This window comes from Sipha flava, unplaced genomic scaffold, assembly GCF_003268045.1.
Source record: "Sipha flava isolate LNK unplaced genomic scaffold, YSA_version1 114_pilon_pilon, whole genome shotgun sequence".
Taxonomy (NCBI): domain Eukaryota; kingdom Metazoa; phylum Arthropoda; class Insecta; order Hemiptera; family Aphididae; genus Sipha; species Sipha flava.
In genome coordinates this window covers 1,093,898-1,117,199 of record NW_020271737.1, presented here as the reverse complement: position 1 = coordinate 1,117,199, position 23,302 = coordinate 1,093,898, and the positions used below count along the sequence as shown (strand labels likewise).

Sequence of the window (23,302 nt, the reverse complement as noted above, 5' to 3'; positions counted from 1 at the left end):
TGGGCCGACCTGCGCGCCGCAGACGAGAACTGGTCGCCGCCGACTACTGATATCTCACGGCGAACGGTTAACACGACAAAAACAATGTGCACGCATGGAAATTGTTTCCGTTTTTAATAATATCGTAACAAATACGCGTTACCATCGTCTGGTCAGCATACGGATACGGTTCGAATTTTGGTGTCTAACAAGATGAGATGCAGTGGATCAATAAGCGGATCGAGTGTCATTTCTAGTTGTACCCCGGCAGCTACCAGTTTTCGGCGGTCAGACTCCACCCCATTGATCAAGGGACCGATGTGGCACTTGTCGCGTCCGTTTTGCTAGGTAAATGCGCGTGCGCGCGATACGCATCATTTATATAGTTACGCTAACCGCTCAACAGCAGCTTACCTAGGAATTTTTTTTGGGGGGGAGGGGGGAGTCCAAATTTTTATTTAATCTATTCTCTAATTATAATTATAGTTTAACCCAATACTAGCAAATTACTGTTAACATATTATAGTATGTTTTATACATTATTGGTTTATTATATAATCAGCGCCAATGAGGAAGTACTGGGACAACCCGCTTCCTTGTTGGCGTCGGTTTAAACAAAAAAAAAAAAAAACTGTCGAGTATTTAGAAATTTCAATGGGGGGGGGGGGGCCGGATCCGAGATCCTTGGGTACGCTCTTTCCGCCTGGCAGTGGCGTACGAAATAATTACCTTCGTGGTGACAAAATGTGTTTTAAATTATTTGTATGCAACTGCAATCGGTACCAGACTAAGAGCGCTTAAGACACTTTGACTAGGCGCTGACCGGCAATTTTCAGTTGCGCGATAGTTGCGCAACAGTATAATCGAATTGGTGACGTCCACAGTGATAAATGATAATCAGCTCACATACAACTAATCAGTTTGACCAACTAATTAGTTTGTGTTTTGTCACAAATCATTCGATTGCGCGATTATATACTCGTATAATTGTTTTGTGTCATACACGACAGTTTAGTTGCATTTGTGAGCGTGGTTATGATTCAATTGTTGCGCAACTATCGCGCAACTGAAAATTGCCCGTCGGCGATTAGCCTTTGTGTCTGAAAAGAATCGCGCGACTAACTAACCGTTTTTCCAACGCTCGTGTGACCCTAGCCAAAGCTGTGGTTACACAGTACGAGCTAGACGACCGAGTTTCCATAACAACTACTGCAGTGCAGCCACTCGCATCGTGTAATCGCATTATACTCGTAACTGTCACCTGAATATGGTCATCGCCTGCTCGCATTCTCCCACTACACCACAAGCAGCAGCTCGAATCGTATTGTGTGCTCGGTATTGACAGTAGCTCGTAAGCCAATTTTGGAGAAACGAAATTCAAAATTATTCCCACTGAGTTGGTGTCATTCTCATAACTGCTTTATAATCTAGGGGGATCTTCATTGTATAGTTCTTTAAATATTGTAAGCGGTGCCCTTTTCCTTTGCATCCAATACCTGACCCAAATCGTTTTTTTTTTTCTACAGTTCGAAGTACTTCAGCGCAAAGTATTTTTGTAACCGCTTTTATTCCGTTATTAACTGTAATAAATTTTGTATTTTGTGACAACATTGCATAAGACCTAGATAATATTATGTTGCGATACTGCTGCAACATGCACTACAATGAAATTAAAAAATGACAAAAACACGTGCAGTAAGTGCCGTTTTCGGTTTACTCCATCAGCTCGCATTTGTGTGATCGGGTGAGGCGGGTTGAGCTATTATCATGCAAGTACACTAGTAAAAAAGCTGTCCACTATCAGGTCAGCAGCTCGTATTGTGTAACGTAGGTTTAAGATAACATTGCTACAAATATACTGCGCAACCCAATCGACGGCATGTCTTGTCCCCGTCAGCCACCAGACACCATTAATATGGTACTATGAACCATGACACCACTGATAATGTATAAACTTGAATTAGTACGTTCAGACGAAACACATGTATACGAATAACCGCAGAATTGTACAGTGAATGGTTTCAGAAGTACTTTATTTATTTAATAATTCATAATACTTTATTTATTTAATAAAATCATTACCAAAATTAAATTATATTATAATTTTAAATTAAGTTAAAACATGTAGATTCGTATTAAAAAAGATCGTAAGATAGAGTATGAAAATTATCCTTTTATAATCTATTCTCAATAATAGAAAGCATCCAGTGGAACCTTTTATGTTTTTTATTTTTATTATGTTTTCTTTTAAGCAACAGAGCTAGTCGTAGCTAGTCGTAGAGCTTCTACTTTCATGGTTGAGTAAAAAATAAATAATAATTATTAAAGTAGGTAATTGTATTTAATCAGATACGACAAGCAAGGCCGTAACTGGGGAAGGGGTCCGGGGGTTCGGACCCCCCAAAATTTTTAAAAGTAGAAACATTTTAGCGGTAAATATAGTTTATTAACTATAAATTGTATTAAATAATAATGTTAGACCCCCCTCCCGAAATATTTTTCCAGTTATGGCCTTGACAACAAGTGTCTCATGTGAAAGACGCTCTAACATGAAACACTTTTTGTGTGCGATTCTAGTGGCCGACCGGCCACAAAGTGTCTCATCTGAAAGCGCTCTCGTCGGCATCAGGCCGAACCACAGAACTGAGCCACGCCCATACGCACAACTTGCCTGTCGGGATACGATCTTATTTTGAACGGACCGTATATTGTATTGCGGTTAGCACGGCCACGATGCGTCAGCGCGTCAACGCCATACAAATTATAAAAACTGAAGATCATAAATCCGTTAACTATTTTTTAATTTTTAAACTCTGTATACCATTTAAACCCACTTAAATCGCTTCAGAACTGTATAAGATGTCCGTACACATTTCTATGTTCGTTCAATTGCGTTATTTTTTACTTTATTATTTTAAAATTATTATTAATATTTATATTTATATAAATAAATATATAAACATTAAAACAAATAAAATATTATAATTTATGTATAATAAAAAATTATTACTTTAATTTAGAGTTAAAATGTAAGTGCAATGTTTAATATAATATTATATTAATGTACACACTTCGTACGGAACAGAACGTGCGCGGCCTACATATTACGCCTACAATTAGTTTACTACTATTTGAAGTGAACATTTATATCTTTTACCTATCAAAATATATTAGAGGAATGACTGCCACTCCTCAGTTACAGTGCCCAATTAGGGGGAACTTAGACTGGTTTCCTCCAAATTTCAGCAGTAATTTTAAAAAATTAACTCAATCCAAATATTAATTGATCTTTATTTTATTTATATAAAACAAATTTTCATTGGAACATTTTAATGAAAATGATTAAAAATATATTCAATAGTATAAAGTTTTTTTTTTAACATCATTGTGAATGTTTTGGTGTTAATAGTGTCCGTATATTGATTATATTTATTTTATATTTGAATTGAATTTTTTGTTAATATTCTATTAACTAATTAATAACCTACATGTTATGTTCGGATATATTTATTAACTATACGGATAAACCCATAACCTAAACCTTAAACCTATGACCCGCTATTCTAAGTATTTTTTGAAAGAATTATTCTACTATCGCTCAAGATTCTTGGATATTCATAAAAAAAAGTTTTTTTTTCGATACTTTCGCAAATTTATTTCAATTTGCACATTTTACAGATATTGATAAATACACAAACATTTTGATCTTTAACAGACAATTTTAACTCTAAATTATTTTCCAGAAGGAAGGAGATTAAAATTGGTAAAAATCGCCCAAAGTCAAAAATTCTGGGCGTAATAGTCGATTTTACCCTTTTCCAAAAAATGTTGCCTGAGGGACAAAAATTACCTATACTTAAAATTTATGTTATCGTAGTAGATTAAAATTACCTTAAGTAAAAATGTCTGGCATAACACATTAGTCTAGATTTATTTAAAAGTAAAAAAAAATATGAATTTTATACTTTATCAAATTATTAATTTATTTTTTACGAGTAGAGTAATATTATCTTATATTTGAAAATGTATATTTTATTTATATTATATAACTTAATTATTTATTATATGCGTAAGCTGTTTCACTAAATTTTTTGATTATCATTATTTTTGATAACATAAATTTTAAGGTAATAAATTATCAGCTAACCTAGACCAGCGTTTCTTAAATTGTGTTCCACAGAAACCTAAGGTTCCGCGAAGATCACTTCAGTGTTTTGCGAAGCTTAAGTAATTTTTTAAAATTTTTTAAGAAAATTACTTTAAAATTTCTAACTAAAAGATAAGTAATGGTGATAAAATGTTTGCATTATAGGAGAAAATTTTTTGTATATTAAATAACAATGTATAAGCCATATGAAATAGTCTAAATTTATATTTAGTCTAATTAAAATAATTATTATTAAAGTATTATTATGTACAAGAATAGAAAGCAGGGGCGGCCAAATGGTCGATCGCGGACGATGTCAGAGTCGATTATGTTAGAATTTATTTTTAAGCCACATGTGTTCCGTAGAAAAAAATAAACCATAAAAATAAAATTTAAATTATTTAAACTTAAATTAATTTAAACTCTAATTTTTGGAATACTCGATGTATTCATAGATTCAATTATTTTAGCCAGAACACTATAAGATTTCAGAATTAAGTCTATTTTAGTCTTGCTTATGTAAAAAAAATTATTTGATGTAGAATTTACCTAAGTTTTCTGAAGTGTAATCAAACATTCGAGTTAGGCCTGTAATTTCCTGTTTGTAGTTCGTACATTTTTCACTTTTTATACTCTTGCCTCTTGTTCTGAAATCTGAGACATGAGTTTGAAAAAGCGTGTATTGGGTTGTAGTGCTATCACACGTTGCACATTCATAGCAATATTAATGATAACAATTCCCGCATTCGTAGAATCTTAAATACTGTATTTAGACGCTCCTGGCGTGTTGCTCTGTTGCAGTATCGGTCATCGAAAACGATTTTTTTCCATGGGTGACCGGCCAATAGAGTTTGCCTTTGAGATCATCGAACGCAAGAAATAAAAAAAAAAATAAAACGTCCAAAAAATAACGGCCATTATTCAGTATTTTCATAAGTTCGGTTATGTTTCAGTCTAAGTTAAAGTCATCGTCTCAGTGTCACAAAGTTTCATAAGTTTGCGTATACTAGTTTTATGATAGTGACACTGAGACAATTATCTTCATTGTGGTGTCCGGTAGCCTTCGTGGATATATTATCAGCACCCACTCGTTCTCTCTCGTTTGGTCCGTATTCGTGTGTACATCATGGTCGCAACTAAAGCCCAAATATTGGGGTTGCTGAAATTTCTGAAAATAAAATAAAAATGGTATTCATTTGTAATTACTATGTTCATTACTATGTATACGAGTAAATCTGAAAAAAAACAGGAGTGCTACATTTAAAATTAAGGGTGCTAAAACCCCTATTGCACCCCCCTAATTGCGCCTATGGTGTACATGCAAAGTTTGTGAAGTCATCGTCCGTCTACAGCCTTTTCTCTAAAACCACGTTTTCAATCAACTTTGTAGTGGTCTTTTGGTAAGTATCGTTTTGCGCAGTTATATTGCCATTTTGTTATAGTTCCCATTGTTTTAGCGACTATTGTGAATAACGTGGTTTAATTCATTGTCGTCGTTCAGCGCTATGGACTTGTGAATTTCACCTTGAACAAGTGTTGACATACAAATTCGTGTATAGGGTCAATTTTATACCCTTTGGTTGAATTCATTCTTAAATAATTACGGCGTTTGACAATTTTAATAAATATCGTAAAAAAAAAAATCCAGATTAATAATTAATTAAGATTAATTATTTATCGTAATAAATAAGTATTTCTAAGATAGCCTTAAGATTTTTATTTAAATAAAATAATAGATACTTATCTATTTTTAATTTTTATTATTTTTATCTGGTTAAATTTAAACACTACACTTTAAATAATACTAAAAATTGTTAAACACCTGTGTGTCCGAGCTGTCTCGTTCTGGCGCCGTGTAACATAGACGATGTGTGGAATTAAAAAGCTGGTGAATGTATGGAATGTATGCTGATGACGCCCCTAGGTTATGCATTCTATGGAAATGTATTATATCATCCGATCTATGGAATGCATTAACTGGAGGTGCCACCAGTAGAAGAATACAAGGAGGCTCGTCATCTTTTTTCTGTTTCACGCAAGTATTTTTTAAGAAATTCAAGAGAAGATTCGGTTCGATTCTCGGTCAGGTTTTTTTAAATTTTTGTTACACCCATTTATTTATTTTTTTAATAATATTATTATTATTATTATTATTTATAGATTTGACCAATTACATTAATTATGACCTTATTACCTTAGTTTTCTCACTAATTACCGCCTTAACTATTGAATGATTAATGTCATTATATCAATCAGTTGCAAGGGTGGCTCCAAGGAGGGCTTTAGGGGCCACGGTTCCCTCCCAAGCCCATACCGTATTTATAAAAAAATGTATACGTTAAAATTTAAAAGTATACATTCTTGTCCCAACACAGCATAATACATTTTATGGAAATTAAAAAAATTGCGTAGAATTTTTTTAATAATTTTTTTACTAAATATTAATTCAGTAATTATTTTTGTACACGCGTTTGTATTGTATATGTTTGATCTGCGTATGTATGCAAATTTATCCTGCTAGCCGATATAAATCGTAGAAATCGTGAACCGCAACAATCCGTTAAGTTACCGTAACAACCGGTCGTCGAGATCCGTCCGAGATTATGTTAAACGTTAAACAATTCAAAGCACGCAGGAGCGCCGCAGTCTTAAATTATAAAAATAAACCATATCGAGACAGTTCGGCGCCAGTTCAGTTCCGTTGTGTTTCGTTGAATCACATTCGACATCGTGCAGTAAAAGATGGACGCATTGTCGCCAACGTTTCCCGCCGACGTCGATCTGTCACAGATATTGCAATGGCTGGCGGCCGACGCGACGGACGCGCGCGCCCGAAAGCTGACAACAATTTCGGGTATGTACGCGAAACCGACATGGCACGACGAAGCGACGCACAGTGAGAGGAATTGCATTTCTAGCTGGCCAAAAATTTAGCACCTATCAAATAAAGTTCGACACTCACAAATAAATATTTTTTTTATTGATTTAATATGCACAAACATTTTCTTACTTTAATTTTAATAACTTCAATACTTATCTTGAGATAGATAACTGTTTAGAAAATACAGTTGAGGCAAGTAAACATTGAAATTATGAAGTTGGATAATATTACAAACAAAATCATTTTATTTTTTAACAATAAACATTTATGTAAGAAATTTAAAAAAAAATGCATTATTTTCAAATATTTAATTTATCTGATACTTAATCGGATAACAAAAAAATTAATAAAAATAAAAAATTCAGAATAACTACTACTTATTTCACTGTTACAAGTTTCTATTTTTTTCTGTTCTGAGCTTTCGATATCAAATAAATTAATGGCTTCTGGAGGTAATTTAGTTTTTGATTTGTTAAGTTGTGTTCTTAAACTTGTAATTAATAGATCAGATGACACTAATAAGAAATTAAAAAGATATGTGTTTGTATAAATACGTTATGATTTTCGAGAATGATGTACTCTGAATCGATTATAGTTTTTATTACTTGCCTCTTTGGGCATCTTCCTTTGACTTTCCCTTGCCTCTAAAGTGGAATTATTTCGCTTATAATAATATTTTCAGGTTATCATCTATCTTTAGCTAACTGAACTCTATCATACGAAGAATATATATCAGCCTCATGTTTTTTAGCACCTAATCTAGTTTTGTGATACGAATTTTTAGTCATGCGAGTATTAACGATAAATACTACATCCTTATCATCTGTATAAGAACTATATTTATTTTTCGCTTCATTTCTATAAAATTTTCTTTAAAATTTTATCACACGTTGAGGAGAATACTTGGTTGCGTGGGAAACAATATTGAATGTAGCACGTTTTTCTTCAACATACAAAGTCAATTTTACTGCACAGATTCATTTATATGATGAAGTTATTTCTCTCAAGTTTTTTTAATTGTCTGCGCTTAGAACGATCATTTGACTTCAAAAAAAGATTAACGTAGCCTATCAGAACTTGTAAAAGTTTCATACGATTCTTTACATTTCTTCAATAAAAGAATTTTAAATTCTAAATCCAACCACATCATTTTTTTTTAAAAAAATTTAGTCAAAAAGTGATTTAAGTCTAACTATTTCTTATTTAACTTACTACTAAATTCTTCAACTTTTTTTAATACATTAATCAAATTTCTCATTGCCTTCTAAACTCCCACTTTTCTCCCAGCCTATGAGTTTTGTAAGTACTCGTTGCGTTTCGTGATTCATAAGTACTTGATGCAAAAACATTATTTTTCAAAACTTCGAATAAACAGCGATTTTTTACATTGCTTATTTCATCTAGAAAAATATATTTATTTCAATAAGGGGCAAATTGGGGCAACTTATAAATGTCATATTTCAAAGTGTATATATATAAGCTTAAACTAAAAAAAAATTCACACCTCTAAGAGCCTCTAAAAAAAATGTCTACAAAATGAAAATTAAATAAATTTGAATTTCTTTAAATTCATGATATCTATGAATTTTTATTACGACATTTTAATTAATAAATAGTACTTAATTATTTCTATTGGTTAATCTATTTTTGATTTAGCAAAAAACAATTAGATTTTTATTTATGAAATAACGACTATGGACAAACTAAAATGAAAACTGCGTGAATAATAAGCGATTACCATATGATACGCTAAATTCAATAATCTTTCAGTACTTTACCTACTCCTATCAGTTCATTAATTAACAATTATTACATAATGTGATATATTTACTATCGTCATATCAGTGGCAACAAATATTCCTGGTTGTAATCGTTAATCACCATACCTAAATTTTCTATTTTTGGCCAGCTAGAAATGCAATTCCTCCCACTGTGCGACGTGAAAACGGTGCTCGAGGCCCAAAAAGATGGCCAAGGAGAGGCCGCTGACGAAATGGACGCGACCGGCGGCCAAGACGATATCGGTGGCCGGAAAGACCCCGGCGACAGGTGCGGGCTATAAATCAGCGTCCGGTCAGGTTTCGCGACAGACGATAATAGGTACTGCATACTATTCGCGTGTATTGGTCAACGATTACTATCATTGTCGAAGGCATAAATATGAATAGAAAAAATATGCCTTCGATCGCGATATTCAGATCGTTGACCGATTTCCGAGATCATCGAACGACGCATGGTATTTCGAGGAGACCGTACCCAATTTTGGAATAGCACCTTGAACGACCGAGTTTCGCGTGAAATTTTTTGTTACGATACTGCAAGACATGCGGGTATATATTACTCTGATTGTATTTGTTTATAATAAAGTTTTTGATAAATTAACTTGGATTACCTAATAGTTATCAACGATAATTTTGAATATTCTCAGGAAAATGATAGTAATATAATGTGTACAAGAAAAAAAAAATGTAATTCATGTTTATGATAGGTACATAACAAATATTATTTATGAATTCAAAATATATTCTTTAGTGACCAACCTTTTTTGGTTCAACTGCCAAATTTTTCCTTTTTAGGTTTTGAAAATTTTTCACGTGCCTAAAGAATATTATATTTTTTAAAAATAAAAATAAAATTACAGATTTATTATATTATTTTTATTAAATTTTAATCATTCTTAATGAAACACAAGCAGCAATTGTTTCATTGGTCAAAACATTTTTTTATGAGTAATTAAATTAAATTTAATTTGTTGTAGTGAATAAGCTTTCACAAACTAATGTTGACGAAAAATATGAAAGCATAAAGAATATTGTTACGTATACATATATAATTTGTTTATTTGAATTTCTTACAACCAACATTTTATAAATAGTATATATTATATTATTTTTGTGTACAATTTTTAATAATTTAAATTTTTTGCGCATACTACACCTGCTTTAGAGTATAATGTATTTTTTGAAGTTTACAAGTTTCTTTTAAAAATTTCTCTTATTCAAGTAGTGAGTAAACAATCGTTTTCCAAACTTAAAATTATAAAAACACAGAAATATTAAGAATGTTGAAAGTTTGGTTTTTGAACAATTTATATATTATTTTACTTGTATTGAACTATTTTTAAGACCATACTATTCATATTATTTGATTAATATGACATTTAAAAAAAAATTTTTAATATTTTATTTATAATTTATTCAAGATTACTTAAATAAAAATAATTATTTTAATACTGTTGTGTATATATTTATTTTTATAGAACTTAAATCAAAATGTAGATTTGGTTTATTTGGTATATTTAGGTTTATGGTTATTTTATAGTTTTATGTAAAAAATGGGTAGACAACCTGGCTATTGTTATATATAGGTATACATGAGACTGATTTCTATATTTATTTATATTAAGTGGGTCCTAATTATATCCAGTTTCCCGGTAGGGAAAATGGACCCAGTACGCGCCTGTAAATGATACATATACTATACCTATGTTAATAGTGTGATTTTTAATTTAATATTTTAATTTTTTTGGGTGTACATAAAGAGTACTTATAGTATTTTTGAGTATAATAAATAATAAAGTTAGGTACTGGTTGGTTATCTCACCAACATCTATACAACAATAAAAGACGGAGATACTATATAACAAACCAATACCTAATATTACAAAATAAATTAATTTAAATAGTATTAATTATAGTAAAAATTAATTTTGAAAATAAATTACCTCTTTTGCGCATAAATTACAAATACTTCGTCGATTGATACCTTCGTTTACTACTACTTGAATATTACTTCCACAAGTCTCACACAGTTTATGTATTTCTTCGTCCTACGAAAAAAAAATTAGTATCTAATATAAAATTTTGTAACTCGTACTATAATTTATGTATTGTTTATTATTTCTTATATTTACTTGATTAGGATTGGTAGAATTGCTTTCTTCATTTTTTCTCCCAATACTTTGCAATACGTTTTCTAAGTCTTCTTCTGACGATATATTGTTTGTAGCTACCTTTGTAACATTACCAAACATCGCTTGATATATTTTTTTTTTTATCTAAAAAGAGTTCCTTATCGTGATAGCCATGGCTCTCTGTTGGTTGCTAGATTCTTTAGCTGTGAGTATGAGCTTGTATTCATCAGAAAAATCAGATCTTGGAAGTAGATTGTATCGCTTGATATGGCTGATATGATTAATTTAATTAATTTCTTGTGTGATATTTTTATATTTTTTCATTGTTTCAGCAATCATTCTGTGTTTGCCCCCATGACCTATATTATAATATCGTACATACTTTCGTTTTGAACGTAGTAGTAGATCGTTGAATCACCACCGTCTATAGCAGGGATGGGCAACTCAAAGTTACTAGAGGGCCAATTTTTAGAAAATTAAAATCTAGCGGGTCAGAGCATAGAAAAAAAAAGTAATTTAAAATATGAATTTTAATTATCATTTATATACATGGAAATAATAAATTCAACAAAAATGACAGCACGATACGAATGATACGAAGAAACTGATATAGTTAAATAGTTCGGTACAAACAGCTATGGTTGAAAGCTATACTTAAACATATATATGACATTTAGACATTTAACGATGTTTAATACTAGTTAACAATAATCGAACTATGTTTTTTTTTCGCGATTAATTTATTAAAACACACGTAAAAATTGTCCTTTGAACTCATATTTCAGTCGTTGACGTTTTACTCCGAACAAAACTAAATCTCAACTAATTTAAACTCATATAGGTAACATCAAACGATTACAATAAATGACCGCGAAATAAATGGTAGTGATAGATAGTCCCATCTTATCTTTTTATGGCCTTCACATTATGAAAATAGCACCATAAGTAATTTTATATCTTAAATTTAGGATACCGTTGAAAATATAATACCAGGTTTTGTCCATTTTTTATACCATCAATCAGTAGCTAATGTTCAAAATACCAGGTTAATATAGGGAATATCATGTAGTTAATTATTATTTAATTGTTAACTTATATTAATTCATTTTATTGAAATAAAATATAATTATGAATTTATTAATAATATTTTACATTAGCCAATAACATGATGGCTAAAGTTACTTTAGTCGGGTAATGTGTTCAAAACTATTATTTTAAATGTTAAATGTTTACTTTATCCAACCAGTGTAGTTGGAGTGCACAATATTCGGATAATTTAGCCATAACATATATATATATATTGTAAATCGCATATTATAATTTGAGTTATTAATATCAGAAAATTTAATATTAAAAAATATAGTTAAAAAAAACGTAGGTTTGGATAGGTCCACAAAGACTAATACTAAAAACTGTCACTAGGATCGTGTGTTGTGTGCACTCTCGTTTTTCGTGTATCCGACATCATCAACTATAAGATCTATTTGGTTATACTGCGATCACCGAGGTCAGTCGCTACCTACTTCGATCAGTGTTCAATACGATTTCGATCGCCGGTTTTTGTCTTCGGAGGAATCGTGGTTCATTAGTTCAACAACATCCAAAAACACGTCACATTAAGGTATATTTTATTTGCACCTACAATTTAATTATTTAAATCCACATATTATGTGCATAATTTAAATACAAGTATATTTTTTAAATTCTAACGTTAGTGAAAAATCGATTTTTTTTTCAATTAATTTTTAGAAATACATACTTTTTAATTATCATGGTATTTTCTACAAATATATTTACAATTAGTTTCAGGCGTTCTGAAACCGTGATCAATAATATTTAAAATAGCCCTATACTTGATAAATATAAAAAATATTTACTTCACAATGTGCAAATTCTAATATCCATATCCGTATAAATATCATGATTCAAAATATTGGATTTGTTTCAAATGTTTTTTTAGTGTAATTCATAATCCTTGTTATTTAATTCTTGGATGGGGGTTTAGGAAACATTCCCATTATTTCATGCGTAGATATGCTTTAATAATTCATGTATATTTATTAATTAATGTAATGATCAAATATACACGTGATTCGCCCAACAGGTCGTCTATATTATAAATTAATGTGCATATTGAATGCTTGAAAAAATATAAGTGAAACAATAGCAGTTTATTTTGAAACCTTTTTTTTGGGGGTATTTCAAATGATATTTTACGATAGTATTCTTTAAGTCTGTTTTACCGCCTTGCCTCTTTTATTCAGTCCTACTAGGATAAAATCAAAAACATTTATTAAATATATGAAAGAATATTATAGCTGATAATTAATTCAGAACTTTAAACTTTATGTGTTAAAAAACAATGAAATATATGCATATATATTCTTTAAAAAACAGAAAAATATGAGGTATAGTAAGCATAAAACATTAGGATAATATGTAAAAATATGAAAATAAATAATTTTTACCTTTCATGTTTTAATTTATCGATCAATTTGATATATATCCAGTACCACGTTTTTGTGGTTCCTGCTATGTAAAAAAAAAAAAGAAAAAAACTGAATCTTACTATTCGTATATTTTCCTTTAAGGTTGACATATATTTTTGTGATGGCATAGTACAAAATATAAAATATTATGTATCATACATGTATAACACTCGAAGTCTTCTCTACACTCGTGCTACAAAATGAACTACCGTGACCGATTTGATATAGACGGGTACGTTGAAAGTGGTGGAGTTGGTATTGAGCTATCCCTAACGGTACCATAATCCGGTGCATTGTTGATTTTAACTTCACATTTTATTCACAGAAAAAAGTGCCATATGGCATGCCTGAAAACTGACATTTCTACAAAATAAAAAAATTATTGATGGAAAAAAAGTCAATAATTTATTCTCCAAAGATCTTATTTAATAAGTATAAAAATAAATCTATACACATTTTCAGTACCATTTATTTTACCATCATGTTAATGTTAAGTATTTGTGATTTACTTTATGTTGAGTTACACCAAATTAGTTAAATTAATGTTCTGGTATCTACTTGTGGAACCACAAAATAAATTTTACCTATGTGGACTATGTATAACCTATATTAGTGGTCCCTAAATTGTTTTAATTCAAGTTTTCCATAAAATCGTAATACTTATTCGTATATTATTTTATTATCTTATAATTATTATAGAATTATTATTGCACATTCCATGAAATACAATAACACACATTTTGCAGCAATTATTTATTTCTTTATTATTTAAGTATTTAAATATTTGTGTTAGTACGAAAAAGTGATACAGAAAAAATGCATGCAATTTTTATTCCACACATTTTCCATTTTTGAGAATCACAGACCTATATAGTAATAAGTTAATAATTGTTTTATTATATAAAAATATATGCCGAATAGTAAAGATTAAATTAAACCCATAATCTTCTATTACATTGTATGCCAAGTAAATTGATGACTTTATGTTGCCGAATAATTTTATAAACACCTTTTTATTCCTAACACCTCTGTTTCAAGGTATAATAAGACGTAGTGTTGATGATAAATTCAAATTTGTGATAAGGGATAAATAATTAAGTAAATTATTACTTTTAGCTAATTAAAAAATAATTTCAATGCAAATATGTTGTAACTTTTTTCTTATAATATGATGATTTAAAGAAATCGTATTTCTTTGTTTATGTATACTTACTTTATTTTTTATGTATGGCAATAAAAATATTTTTGTGGTATTTGCCTTAAATTACGTCATGAATTATATTCATATATAAATATGAATATAATATGATCCTATTCTAAATTATATGTGCATCGCAGAATCGGATCTTAATTTGATTTCTAAAACATATGTTTCGTAATTTATTTAATGATAAGTATAAATACGATTTCTATTATAATCATTTTAATTAGTTGCATTAAAATTTTATTTTGTGAAATGAAACTAATATCGAATAACTGACTATGCACATGACCGAAATTTGGTAAAATTTGTGAGGAGGGGGGACTGAGCATTATTTTCTTATTACACCTATAGAGACCACAGTGCGCAATATTTATTCCAAGACAATTTACGAACTTTGACAGTTTGACATTTTTAATCAACAATTTAAACAAAAAAACAATTAGGTGCCTTATCTTAAACATTTTTGGAGTAGATATTCTAAACAGAAATTATTAATTAATTAAATTAAACAATCTATACGGGTATTATTACATATTATTAATATTACATTAATTGCGATCGTCCCAAGTCATGACAAGAAGCTTGTAAAATCTTACGAATTTGATTTAATTTTTATCACAAAATATTTTTTTTTTTAATTCGGTTATTAAAAATGCATTTTACAATTATAATAATTATTGCATTTTTAGTCACTTAACAATTTTTAGAGCTAGGTGGGCTAAGACCTGTTCTTTATATTTCTGGAGGCTTAATCCTCTCAAGACCCCCCTCCCGATTTCCGTCTATGCCACAAATACAAACGCAGAATACAAAATTGTTTTTTGTCGCATACGATATGTTCGTACTAACTACGAATAGGACATAGTGTTAGTATTTTTAATTTTAATAGATATAATTTATAAGCTTCATACACATATAAAATAATTCCCTCTTCCCCGAAAATAAATCGTAGTTACACCATTGCTTGAAATTAACATAATGATAGTTTCGTCTAAAAAACTGTTGCACAGTTGTATAAAATATTAATATTTTATTACATAGGTAGGTAACAAAAATATAAATATTTCATTTGTGGAGGGGGTTCAATTTCCCCACCGCCCTCCATCAATGAAAATAATATTTTTCCTTGACTACTTAACACGCGTATTAACCAATATTAACCCGAATAATAATGGTTATTAACACCCAAACGTTTGTTTAAATGTTGTATTGCGGTATTTGAACACTCGAATATATTAAACACCCGAAACCCGAAACCTGAAAAAATTATTCAAGTGCAAAGCCTTGTCATTTCGACCTGCAAGTCATTTCTTTCAAATTTCTAGAAAAATATTATAAAATGTTTGGGAAAAAACATAAAATTGAATTTTATCAAATAATTATAAATTATTAAATTGAATAATTATATTTTTAAGCATGTATAAAAAGTGATTTGAACACTTAATCTAATCGAAAATCTTTTTTTGAATGAAAATAATTTTTGGCAGAGCTATTTTTTTAATGTCTTTACAATCATCGAATAACATACATATAAGTATATTTTCAGGTAATCCAAAATATGCATTTCGTTGAATTACAGGATCAATAATTTTTCGTATGTTGTCTAGTAGATACCGTGAAAATTGTATGGTTTTTCAAAGGTGTTTTGATCCAGATGTAACAAAATGTATTCATATTTATATAAAACTACATGATACCGCACACTTTTAATATAAACTAAGCTAAAATTCTTAAATTATCCGTTGGAAATACCATACAATCGTAAAATATGATTAGCAGTGATAAACCACCTATAATGTACTTGCTTTCCTGGATTTCTTTTAGACAAACCAATACTAAAATAACAACTAGAAATACTTAAACACATTTCAAACAAATATTTTTGGTCAGTGCTTAAATCAATTTCATTTTATAAAAAAAGTAAATTACTTTCAATTTGATCAAATTTTACCACAGGTAGTTTGTGACATATTTTTATCTATTTTCCCAATGAACCGGAAAGTCTATGTTGCCCAGATGTTTAAATAAATGACATAATGGAAATTCATTAGCATGAAGTTGATAAATAAGTCACTAGAATGATTTCTTTAAATGTTCTTCTATTTGTCGAATAACTCCTATTCTAAAGCCTGCGTTTACAACTGTATCATCACAAACAATTGCAACAATATCTGTAATATTTATACTATTTGATTCTAAAAATTCAATAATACTCTTTTTAATTTGAAAAGCAGATCCGTTTACTGATGTTGCGTAACCTATGTATTTAGATCCTGGTTCTACAATAATTGATATATGTTCTATTTTACGCTTAAAAAATTGAGAAATACGGTTCCATATGTATAAAATTTTAAACGAAAAGCACTAAGCTAAATCTTCATCTATTTCAACCCTAATTAGTTATGATTTTTACTAGCAATAGGTACTTAACACAATATTTTATATCAAGTACTCTATATTTTCCTCATATTTATTTTTTTTTTTAGATAATATCATCAATATTTTAAATTCGTTCGCCATTGATGAAATTCAAAATGCCAAATGCAAACAATTTGTTAAATATGTTGTACCAAGAAAGCGAGAATTATTTGGAAAATCCGATTTCATACACTTGCAAACCGTCCGACTTACCTGTACGATCACATAATCCACCACCCCTAACAGAACAACATAATTCGCAATCACTATTGCCAACTCAACTCAAACCCACAACACCAATTGAGAAAAAACAGTTGTCTGTTGTTGAATCGTCACCAGAGACCTCGGACAAATTATTAAAAAAGCCGCCACATTTTACTGCAACGCTACAGACTCCACCCCCTATCACAGAAAAACATAATTCGAAATCGCTATTGCCATCTCAAATCAAACCTACAACATCCAAGTATCAACAAGCCTCCACACAGAAAAGACCATTTTCTGTTGTTGAATTGTCACCAGAGACCTGGGACAAATCATTGAAGAAGCCTCCACATTTTACTACAACGTTACAGAGTACATCCCCTATCACAGAACAACATAATTCGAAATCACTATTACCAGCTCAAATCAAACATTCAAGATCCAAGAATCAACAAGCCTCCATTCAAAAAAAACTATTGTCATCTGTTAAGTTTTTGCCAGAGCCACCGAAAAAATTAAATTATCAGACTTTTACCACTGTTGCCAATAATTCCAGTCTATACAACAATTATGTTAAACAAGAAAGTAGTAACAGTAATTGCGCTAAAACTGCTTCTACTGGTTACAATTTTAATCAATCGCATCAAATTAAATCACTAACAATGAGTCAACCGGTTTTTACGTCTGCTACCGCAACATTTGGACGATCACTGCAACATCATAACAAGTATCAAGCATTGCGACAAACTCCAACCCCCCTCATAAAACTTTACAATGCGCAATCGCCATTGCCAACTCAACCCAAACCCACAACATTAAAATATCAACAAGTCTCCAATCAAAAAACTCCATTTTCTGCTGTTGAATTGTTACCAGCGACTTCAAAAGAAATATTGAGTCAGCCGTCTCATGTCTTTGCTACAGATGATCAGAGTTCATATCATAATTTTACACATAATAAATACTATAACGTTGAATATGACAACCGTTATGATACAAATCAAAATAATTATTTTATAACAGGTAGCGATTTAAATCTCAATTGGTCATTAAATGTAAACAGCTTAGAAAATGGAGAAAGTGGTAAATACAATAGACTATTGGAGTATGGGGACGAGAGTTATGGCATGTATTCCGGTGGTAACAACAATAATTTCCATTTGTTTGATGACCCAGAACCACAATCAACCTTCGCCAAAAACTTTGAAACATTGAATTCTTATACCAACGATATACATGAACATGTTTCTATTGAAAATAAAAGAATGAGCTATTTTAATGACTTAAATAAAAATCCTAATGATAAAACCACTCCATCTGTTAGTACTGTTGAGGTTTTCAAGTTTCAATTTAAAAATCATAATAGCCTACAAATAAATGATAACTACACTCAAAGTAATGTGAAGAATTCCAAGATATTTATGCCAAAATCTCTAGCTAGCAGTGCTAGCAAAGACAGTAAAATAATGAGTCCTATCACCTCTCAAGCTAATAATAATAATAGCACCCCAAACCATGAATATTCAATTTCAGAAAAAAGATTTCAAGACAAAAAAAAAGCGTAATTCCGCGAAGGGTCCAATAAATATTTATAAACTTTAGTACATTAATCAATATATTAAAAAAACTAAAACTGTTAAAATTGAAAAAAAAATGAACTGAACGATTTAATCAGAGCGTTATATTTTTTAAAACTCCATACTTACTATAACTTCTCAAAATAAATACAAATGTGACCATAACTAAATATTATTATGTTGTACCAATATACAGAAAATTTAAACCAGTATGATTATTCTACATTCGAGTTAAGAAGCATACAGCGCTATGCGTAAAAACCAATCTCCATCCGCAGTTGTAATCCTCATCCGCCACCCCAATTGATACAGCTAAAGATCGTTTCACCTGTCAGCTATATCCACGCTATAACCTACATAAAAGTTATTAACTGCATCCCAACGTACCAAAAAGTCACTTATTGTATTTCATAACTTTTAGAATAGGTATATATTATTGTTAAATTATTTTAATTGTACACAATATAATATTAAGAGTTGTTATTTACTATTAATTTCAATAATCAACGACGTTTTATTACATATTTTAATAATTTTTTTTTTTTTTTGTCATATGTCTAAGCTACAAATTCTATCAAACATTAAAAAAAAAAAAAATGAAAAAAAAAAAATGTTTGTTGTTCAATAATTTATAATTAGTAATATTTTATTAGTTATTTAATTCAATAGTCATTAGTCTTATGTCAAAATTCTCTAATATTAATTAATTACATTGTTATTATCGTATACGGCTCCAATAGTTTACACTTAACATAATTATTATTTTCATTACTTTATATTATATGGTTTATATTAATTTATTCCTACTTTTTAGACTCAACAGTTTGTACTTTTAATCAAATTTTTATTATTTCATCCATTTTTGTTACAATTTTTTTTTTCATTTAGTTATGATTTATATTTTATATACTTTTAAATATTATTTTTTTTTTTTTTTTAATGTAATAAAATTATAATAATTTAAAAATTAAATATAAATTTATAATTTTATCCGTGTTTATAATACTTTATTATAATTTAAGTCAGGCACTACTTGTATTCTCATATAAATAATTATATGTATGGTATGTATAATATATGGTGTTTTAAATAATTATAACTAGTTTTTTATAGAAATAAGGCATAACATCCGGATTGCTATAATGAATATTGATACATACATGTTTAATTTTTTAAATAAGTAGTAGGTAGTAGCCCCTATTTTTTCGTATTTATTTGTAATTTTACAATCATAGTTCATATATATATATATATATATTATAAATATCATATTTATGACTGTAGTTATTAAAAAAATATCATAAATGCCTTTAATTCAAATTATAAAAAGAGTTCGAAAAATTAGCTAACTTTCTCAGCTTTGGACATTCGATATGGTGGGTTATTGAAGTGAAATTTCTTTACGCTGGGTTCTAAATAAGTATAATCACATGATAATACATTCGACCGTCACGCTCGGCAATCAGTTCAAACCGAATAATATGAATGTAAATAACCACTATATTAATAATCTTTCACTAAAGTAATAATGTTGTCACACATTAAAGGTAATTATTAGGCTTAGGGACTTAAAGCTCTAAAAAATACACAAATATGCTTCTAAAATCATTAAAATATAAATTATAATATGCATTTATATGCATTAAAAAAAAAAAAAAAAAAAAATGAACACATAGAACACAAAATAAAACATGTTCATCGGATGTAAATGTATCTTTAAACTCCGAAACAAAACTTTATAGTCAGCTACTCGTAGACTTTTTTTACTTTCGGCATTACACAATGTTCTAAAATATACGCGTACGACGTTTTACGTATGATTCGACGTTGTGTTGCGTTGGTTGCGAGACGCAAAAACAACGATGAATAGTAACAATGCCGTAGCAACCAAACATTGCGCCCAGGGCAAATCTTCAAAATATGCCCTTACGTATTTTCGATTTGAAAATACTACGCTTAATAGATATTTTTTTCGATGATTGCTTTAATTATAATATGAAGGATGTTAAAGATTTTGTAAACAAAATATACGACATTGACCGTTGTAATTTTTAACATTAAACGCAAGGTTTCCATTTTTATGTTCGCCCAGGACGTAGGCACCTTTCCCCTACCCCTAGCAACGACCCTGGATAATAATCAAATGAACTGGACACTAAACAAATAATCTATTATTCTATATCAACTAACTTTATCGACATCCGTTCGATATCTAGCGGGTTATACGGTCGATACAGGTTTATAGTATTATTTATACTTACACGAAAATTATAACGAGATATGAGAGGTAGTTTGCAGATAGCATATTACTGGAAGTATTAAGTCCTCTAAATACATTTTTTTTTCGATATGTTGAAATATGTATTTATAATTTTTAATTTGAAATTTGAAAAATTTGTCAAAATATGCAAAATAAGCATAAACATTTTAAAATATGCAATCTCCTGCAAAATCTATCAAATATGCAAAAATATGCACATTCAAATTTTAGATCTGATATCATGGCACCTAGAAACGAATTTATTTCGCACTCTGCTATATTTAACAATAATTAAAAAAATATGCAAATGCTAAAGTCCCTAAGCCTAGTTATTATTGAAGAAAAACTTTATTTGAAAAAAAAAAACATTAAAATGTATAATCCACTGTGTAACCATAGTAATTATAATACGACAGCAACGTTCCATCCAATGGTATTACAATGTTTAGGAATATATTAACAAATATTTAATGGATTCGATATTTTATTCATGATTTCCATGTTCATATATTTTTATTGCTATTCATCTTATAGGAAGCTCATGAAAATCGTATTTTTTATTCTTGATATACGATACTGGGCTCTAATGCATCGTATAATTGTAATCCACAATCAGATCTATAATTATTTATACTTTACTTTCTTTGATCTTATAATATATATTTGCTGATTATCGAGCCTATAGTGAATTAAGTCAGATCTGCATACTTAATATTGCTTATTTACATATCTAGGATTTGAAGTGTATATTTCATAATATTTATAAATTAATATTTTAAATTGTTTAATTGTTTTTATCCATGTATTTATTGTATTTTAAACATTTCCATTTTCACGTATAATTTTTCTTCTGCCAAGAAGATTATGACATCACAGTGTCCCTTCAAATTATGTTCTGTTCCGTACATACTCTATAATCTGGATAGCTCAAATTTCAATATAAAAATATTAATGATATATGAATAGATACTTAATCGGTGATTTCATAACTGCATTCATATGTAAAAATTTTACAAAAATAATATTTGATTCAATATTAATTCGTATGTTTCCCCAGAGCTCCGTGGAGTACAGTTAGTGAACCACACTGCCTCAGAGAAAAAAAAAATACCAATCCTATTCACTAACGATGTGTTTCGATCAAACGACGCATGCGACAAAACTAACACTTACTTAAAGAAAAAAAAATTTACGGTGAGGCCCACCGATTATAATTTGGAGGAAGCCTGTTAAATCACGTATGTTGAAATATTTGTACGCAGTGGCGCCGTACCGGAATCTTCTCACCGCCGTTCCAGTTGGAAGTCTCGGGCCGGACAATGGAATTATGGCTAGCAGCCCTCTCCCGGTGACCATACACCTCCATAATCCTTACACCCTACACAGATGCGGGTTTAACAATGCAAAACAACCTCCTTTCTGTACACAAATATAATTTTTCAATACCTGCGAACGAAATGATTTCTACTGTATTCGTCCACCTGTTATATTTCACTATGTCACGCATTTCGTCTGTTATACAGTATTTACGATGTTTGCCTACAACAATTTTCGTTACACTATAAAATAATATTTTTTTTTTAAATGTTATTGTTTTCGTTTTAATTTTTCACGAAAAATGTTCATTCACTTCATTATATGGAATATAGGCATTATTTATCGTTATGAGACGTAGGTATGCATCATGGAAATTAAATTACATCATACTTAATTACTTTATAATTATTAGTGTTTTATGATCATTAACCTCAAAATACAAGCCAGCTGTGGCCAAACGCATAGTCATCGGTTCGCTTGGTGGTGCGCGTTCAGAACATCGAACCGGTTTCCAACACCGTCACACAAATCCGTCACTAGATAGTGGAGTAGGCATTATTTAGTTGTCAAATAACCTATAACCATTGATTTTAGGGGTTTCGTCAATTGCGCCGAATTTGGGACACTACCTGTATAGTATACATCTATTGCGCCGGTATAAAAAAGGTATATTAAAAAGGTATACATCTATTGCGCCGGTATAAAAAAGGTATATTAAATAGGAATACATCTATTGCGCTGGTATTAAAAACGTTATATTAGTTAAAAGTAAATAAAAATAATTTACATATATATATTACATACAAATTTATCTTTCTGATGAAGTGCCTTGAATCTTAATCTCAATCTAAAAAAATTAAATTAAAATTAGAAAATGTAGATATAAAAATAGATTTATATTTAATTACCTTAT

The 23,302-nt window shown here is 29.7% G+C and overlaps 1 protein-coding gene across 1 annotated transcript; it reads left to right on the top strand.

Moving 5' to 3' along the window:
• Nucleotides 1-26: 26 nt before the first annotated feature.
• On the top strand, nucleotides 27-22,507 carry LOC112690730 (probable inactive serine/threonine-protein kinase scy2). Its single transcript, XM_025564804.1, has 3 exons — nucleotides 27-327; nucleotides 17,100-18,504; nucleotides 22,335-22,507. Exons 2-3 carry the CDS (start codon nucleotides 17,136-17,138, stop codon nucleotides 22,505-22,507), a joined length of 1,542 nt encoding a protein of 513 aa, XP_025420589.1. The 5' UTR covers nucleotides 27-327; nucleotides 17,100-17,135.
• Nucleotides 22,508-23,302: the final 795 nt, after the last annotated feature.

Bases quoted from the DNA above. Each gene is read 5' to 3' on its own strand.
- LOC112690730 (XM_025564804.1), top strand. From the start codon at position 17,136: ATGAAATTCAAAATGCCAAATGCAAACAATTTGTTAAATATGTTGTAC. The intron at 18,505-22,334 runs GCTATTTTAATG...ATTTGTACGCAG, and splicing joins TATTGAAAATAAAAGAATGA to TGGCGCCGTACCGGAATCTT.